The following is a 6,599-nucleotide window of genomic DNA, read 5'->3' on the forward strand; positions in this document are numbered from 1 at the left end:
GCCCAAGCAGGCCGAGGTTCTGACAGAGACAGCTTCTCTGCGACGAGTGCGCCGACATCGTGTCGCTGCTTCGGGTGCACAACTGGCGCGTGTGCCTCGTCTGCGCGCGAGGCCGACGACATCGACTGCGCGGGCATTCAGAATTTCCTGGACAGACCGGTGAGGCAGCACTCCTTGGCCGACAGGCAAACGGCCCAACTCTGACTGCGGCAGAACACGTTTGTGAAGCAGTATGACTGGAGACACTGCCCTGTCTGCGACGACGCGGACGATCTTCTGTTACGCCATGCGGTAGGCAGCCCGAATGCGCAACCAGTTCCAGGCCGCTGACTATGCAGGCCACGTCGTTTGCAGCGTTTGTTGGGGCAGGGGAAAGCCGAAAGGAAGTGTCCGACGTGCCGAGCCACACGCCTGACTATCATACATCATCTTTTCTTCTTAAGATTGATACTTCTCTTTTTATCTTCGTCGTCTTTCGCCTCGCGCTCTGTTGAGCCAGTCACTCATGCCGCCGTTGTTCAGCCAACCAGGGGCAACTGGCTTAGTCACCCAAAATACACCCCTTACACCGGCGGACGCGCCTTGTGTAGATTCATCAAATATTTTATCAGAAAAGCATGCATCCCTCGGCATATATCGCAAGCACGACACCGTCAACATGACGAGCGCGGTCACGGCTCCGATGCGCGCCGGTGGATGGAACGTCATCCTCACCATTGCCAACCAACAGTATCTGGGGGGTATCTACCAGAACCCGCGCGAGCCGACGGTTACGTTTGGCGACTTGTGCGCTGAGCTGGCCCTCTGCTTTGACTATCCAGGCGGCGGAAAACTGCTCAACAACGTCGACAACGTTGACAACATCAACAGCGTCAACAGCGTCAATACTGCCAACACCGTCAATGCCGCCAGCCTCATCGACAGCGCCAATAGGGACAGCAACCAAGACCAAGCCAACATCAACGAAAGGCCATGGTTCGACATTGCATTCGCGCTCACGGAAACGCCAGACGAGGCAGATTCCCCTGTCAATCATCCATCCTTCATCACAAGTGAGAGGTTTGACGAGCTGGTTCCTGGCCTAGCCTCTGAAAGCGCCACGAGGCGGCGAACCGTCACCTACCACATTGTGCATCACAAGGCTTGCAATATTTCTGGTTCCTTCAAAGACCATATACGAGGTTCGTCATTCCTGGTCCGGTTGTCATGCCACCCTCTGCTCACAGGGTCCCAGCCAAATGCGTCTACAGCCTCCCTGACCCCCGCCGTCGCCATCACCCCGCCTTCCTCCCTTACAACAAATCTCCGGCCGACCCTCGTCTCAACATAATGCCCCTTCGACGCAAAGCGAAAGCGCGCTCACAGTCTCCGCCGAAGCGCTCCGGCTCAACCTCTCCTAACAAAGCAGACGACGCAGCCGGTGGCCCCGACAACCAAAGCTATGACATGATCGCCCCCGCCGACATGGACATCGACATTGACGCGGCTCGCAAGACCATCAGTGATTTTCGCATGGCCTGCATCGCCCAGGCTAGCTGCTGTGCCATATCGGGCGGCGGCCGGCCCTGGAGCGCGCTGCAGCTCATCGGCCCCGGCGTCCAAGCCTGCCACATTGTGCCGCAGCAGCACTACCATTTGTACCCTTTGGGGGACCCGAGCGATACCACCCAGGACAGCGCGCGACGGCTGTGCCAGGCTTGGGAGAAGACGTGGAGTCCCGGCAACGGTATTCTACTCATGAAGCATATACATGACTTTTTTGATGCGCGCCTCTTGTCCATCCACCCAACTACGCTTCGTATCCGGGTCTTTGTCCCCTTCGAGGATCTTGAACTCTATCACGGACGAAAGGCGCAAATCCCACCCCGGGTTGACCGTAGTGCGCTCGCTCACCACTACGACATGTGCTGCATCGAGAACATGGCCGCCGAGCGCCCGAATATCATTCTATCATCGCTTGACGCCACCAACAGAAGCAGCTCGGCCATAAGCCTTGTGAGTCCGTCGAGCGGAGGCAGCACTCCGCTAAGCGGACGGCCGAGCCTCCCTATGACGCCCTCTTCCGGAGATGCGTTGCAGACTGCGCCGCCCGCAGGCGACCCGTCTAAGAGACGGCGACCAACCCGTAACGGGAACGAAACGCAGGGCTGCGTCAACGACGACGATGAGTATTGGTCGGAGGAGGAGGTGGTGCAAGATTTGCTGAGGGGAAGGAAGAGGCAACGACCAGACGACTTCAGCTTTGATGGCTACGTCACGCAGTCCAATAGTCGCGAGTTTCTGGCCAACGTCAACCGGGAGCTGCAAAAAGATCTTAGGCTGGCCTGAGGTTTCTGTCTATAATTCATGATACCCCGAGGGTTTACCCTGCCGTCTTTACATTTTGAATAGCAGCCCATGTCGACGTGAAGAGAATTCCAATTCGGTGGACAATTGCAAGCCTGTCTACACTGACTGTAGCCCAGCTTGTACCAGGAGGGATGCATTTCCGGCCGTTCCCTCTACGCATCACATCCTACGCCGATAATTTCTTGCACCAAAAAGAGCTTCTGGAAATGAGACTGTCCTCGCCAATTTGACTTCTACTCTATGAGTTCACAGAAGTGGCATTCCATCCATTCATTCTCAACTCACTAGTTCTGCCAAAGGCGTCGACCCATCACATTGCACCATTCGATCCTCCAACTTGCGGAAAATATCGTCTATATGCTCTCCCGCACCTGAAAGGTGCAAGATATGTCCGATAGCGCGGTGTAGAGCGAGGAGGCGTGGCGCCGGTGGGTTGATGCTTTGATCTGCTGAGGTACAGCGCCCTTGTGACAGACAGCATTCTCTGGAATCCAATCCCTCGAAATGACCTGATTTCATAGGTATGCGGGCGGTTGGCGATTTGCGTGCAGTAGACGTCGAAATTCCAAGGGCTCGATGCAAATCCAGAGTCAGAGTTATAGCATTGTGCGGTTGGTCAACGTCCGCGCCATTGGTAAGATGAGCAACGTCATTGTCGAACATTTTGAGAATCTCCAGGGCGGTCTTTTTGGACTCGCTCTAGAAGTGTAGTAGTGGCGCAGCACAGATGAAGGCATGCAAAACGCTTCAAGTGAAAGAAACGAGAGAACAGTACAAATAAACAGGAATGTGCGAGAGTGATGGAGATGCTAGGAAATAAGAAGGCCGCGGTAGGAGGAGCAGAACCTTGTAAAGACTGACAAAAATAAGAAGAGTGACGAGTACGTAGCAGTAGACGCAACGTTGAAGACATACCAATTCTTCTGTTTCCGATCTGACGCGGACCAATAAGTGCGGTAAATTGTGTGCGACATCTAAATGACTGATGTTATCATCCTCGATAGAGTCGCCTTCATCATCCAGTATCTTTCCTTCTTGGGCTTCTTGTTCGCGTGCCTCAAGGTGATCATGGCGCAGCATAAGCTTATCGTGGCTTATCACTTCGCCTGCGCAATGGCGTTTTTTGGCGAGTGTGTACGGTACATGCATGGTTAACATGATTGCGTCGAGGTACATGACAACGAGGTCAACGCTCCCCGGCGGTACACGGGTCAGACACCCCCGGTCGCCTGGATACGCGTCGCGGCATGGACTCGGCGCCCGCGTTGTGAAGCCTGTGACTGAGTCCGTAGCGTTTTGCGGAGCGTGCCCATGTTGGCGCACCAGACATGGCACCGCCCGACGAGACGAGGAATCATGCGCAAGGATATCATCTGCCAAATATTGGCGGTATTTGATGCGGCAAGACGCCAGAGAGGGCACTCGTCACAGCGCAGTCTGCCCCTCTATACCCTGTCCGTACTGACAAACGCTTGACTATGAGGTATCATTGTGCACATAGCGACAATTCACGCTTGTGTGCGACATGGGAAGCAAAGAATGAGAGTGGCATGGCCATCAATCAACTTTCTGCGACTTTGAGCTCTCCGGGATGCAGATCGGGCAAGATCGCTTAAGATTGTAGCGCAAAGGCGGTAAGAAACGCTTATGCCAAGAGGCAGCGCGCTTGAGGACCCTGAATGCAACCGGTTCCTCGTGGTTCCATCCGCTGGCAGAGGCTCCCAGCTTGCCAAGATTCGATAGAACGCAAAGGCCGTGCGGGGTACGAGTTGCGCGACAGTCTCAGGGAGATCGGGATCGCGGGACATGGCTATGACTTAAGTAGGGACGAAGATGGATAACAGATCAGAGACTACTACCGATTTTGCGTTGTCGTGCCGGAGAACTGCGGTATTGTTTCTCGTCCGAAATGTGATGTCGGCACGGGCTTGCGATGTGGGGGTGCAGGGCATGTCTCCTTTGTCGCAATATACGCGCGCTGTCACGTGCAAGGACGGAAGCTTCAGCTACGATATGGACATGCCGCGTCGATGGTGGCTACAGATGGCGTCTTCCGAGACTCAGACGCAGATTCAGTAATAGCATATACCGACTTTGCGGAGCTGCGAAACAGGAAGGAGACGCACATCATAGCTCTTCTACAAAAAGCCGAAGGAGAGAAGAAGGAAACCACAGGACGTATCGCTGAGGAGCAACGGCGCATCAAGCCCAAGAAAGCAGCAGAGGACGCGCAAATAGCATTGATTATGGCAACGATGGCGCAGGAGATGTTGAAGCGGTGAACCGAACCAATTGAGTGCGTGGGTGAGGGTCATTGGCCTTAGCAAGACAGATCTTTCTGTACCGAGCCTTGGTTCGAGAAAATTTGCGGAAACATTCGACGCGAGTGCGGGGTTCGTCATACAGTACCGAAGCGCTTCATTAAATGATCAGATCGGAGACTTGCAGCAGCTTGATCGCTTGCTGAGGGAGAAACGTCCGCCTGGTGACCAGCCCGGCGCGGCTGAGGGGGCAAAATGTTGAAACATTGTACTACTAAGGACATGAAATAATAGGACTTGTCTTGATATGTGATCAGCGCCTCTATGAGCAAAGTCTACACTAAGCAATCATTCTAGAAATGGAGTTGCGACGCACACATGTGGGCCTCATTAGTGTCTTTTGTGAGAAGTCACAGCATGAAGACAGTGACCAAGGAATTGCCTAGCAGGTATGCTGGTAATGGAAAGCCATGTACGTTTCAACGAAATAACGCTCAAGGTCATCACTGCACTATAGTAGGCCGCACCTTTTCCCGAAGCGAACCAGATTGTGGCAGCATCTTTTGCCATGGTGTGAAAGCGCCAGGGCCGCTCGACCGTGCAGAGCTAGGCGACTCGATGAGGAGGTACATTGTGACCATGGCCTGTTTAGCTGCAGACGGGGCACCATACGAAGATGACCTTGAGAGCTGTCTGCATGCGCGTGTGCGAAAGCGGAGCTGAATTCTGGCAGCTGACAGCTCCCACCAAGCCCATACATATTCCAGCAGGTCTGGTCGATTACTGCGGCAGTAGCAACCCTGTGCCGGTCAAATTCGCCGCCTTGTTGAGGGCCCTTTACCGCCGCGGGCTCGTGGGCGATGTGCACGTTTACGTCTTGGGCCTGGTGGAAGCTGCGGCCGCCTAACTGGGCGTTTTCCACCGTATTTGACGGCATGGCTCGCTTCGCCTTGTGTTCGCCTGCCGTAGTACTCCACTAAATCCGGGGCGACTTTCCACATTTTTGATACTGGCTCTAGTGAGTACGACTCCTCGTCGAAACCTGTCCATTGCCATTCGAATTTCTCATCCTCTGTTTCGTCAAGAATCCTCAGTGGCTGGTACATTCTGTTCTTAGGCTTAGGTCGGCCGATGCCCTTCCATAGCTCGAGAAGGCCCTTCTGATTATCAAGTTGCACGTCTCTCTCGTGGACCAACTCAATAATCTCGTTCGATCCGACAGGCATCAGTCTCAAGGACAGAATGCCCTGTTTGACCCACTTGTAGCCTTTGTACTCCCATTCTCGGCCATCGTAGTAAATCGTCCTTTTCGAAATAGATTTGCCTGCTCGCGGTTGCTTGCTCGGCGACAATTCATGCTGGCTTAGACAAGCAAGCGTGATAACGTCGCTTGGCAGAGCTGCTAGGCTCGACGATTCAGTCTCGCTCGACACTGCTGATTCTATTAGCGACGCGGTTTTCCTGATCTGCGCAGAATGTTTTGGCGATTTTGCGTCATTCGACAGTATCTGTTCGTTTGCTGTGTTTGGATCGGAGTTGGCTGGCGCATCACTATGGAAGGTTAGCGATGTCGGGTAGGCAGGCAACCGCAGTTAGCGTACGCTTCAACCATCACAGCCTCGGGAGCTCGCCCTTCCTGTGACGGCGGCGGGTTCAGCAGGTCAGCCAGAGCGAACATGCTGAAGGCTAATAGCTAACTAGTAAGACAAGGGAGATGTTGAACTCACAAAGCTTTGCGCAAAAACGAGGCAATGAAGAACTGGACACGCGAAGCTGGCGCGCTAACTTTCGGTGGAGTGCAGGCCGGAGCACCCACTTGCCGTTCTCGGTGCATGTAGGCAGCAGAAAGCCGATGCTCATGCCTGGGGTGAGATCGCAGTTGGTGTTCGGTGGGCAGCATAGAGCAACGTGTCAATGGCGTGGAAAGCCACCGCCCATGCCATGGTCGAGCTGAGTAGCCGGCGTGTGCAGCATGTGCAGCAAAAAGAC

At 54.3% G+C, this 6,599-nt stretch overlaps 2 protein-coding genes across 2 annotated transcripts; one reads left to right on the forward strand and one right to left on the reverse strand.

Annotated features, from left to right (window-relative positions):
• Window positions 1-658: 658 nt before the first annotated feature.
• BBA_09908 (uncharacterized protein) lies at window positions 659-2,328 on the forward strand (the record flags this gene model as incomplete). The annotated part of the gene is made up of 2 exons (XM_008605005.1): window positions 659-1,181; window positions 1,235-2,328. 2 exons carry the CDS (start codon window positions 659-661, stop codon window positions 2,326-2,328), a joined length of 1,617 nt encoding a protein of 538 aa, XP_008603227.1.
• Window positions 2,329-2,625: 297 nt separating this feature from the next.
• On the reverse strand, window positions 2,626-3,498 carry BBA_09909 (uncharacterized protein; the record flags this gene model as incomplete). The annotated part of the gene is made up of 2 exons (XM_008605006.1): window positions 2,626-3,048; window positions 3,265-3,498. The coding sequence occupies 2 exons, from the start codon at window positions 3,496-3,498 to the stop codon at window positions 2,626-2,628; spliced, it is 657 nt and encodes a 218-aa protein (XP_008603228.1).
• Between the last annotated feature and the right edge of the window lie 3,101 nt (window positions 3,499-6,599).

This window comes from Beauveria bassiana, assembly GCF_000280675.1.
Source record: "Beauveria bassiana ARSEF 2860 unplaced genomic scaffold BBA_S00074, whole genome shotgun sequence".
In the NCBI taxonomy this organism is placed as follows: domain Eukaryota; kingdom Fungi; phylum Ascomycota; class Sordariomycetes; order Hypocreales; family Cordycipitaceae; genus Beauveria; species Beauveria bassiana.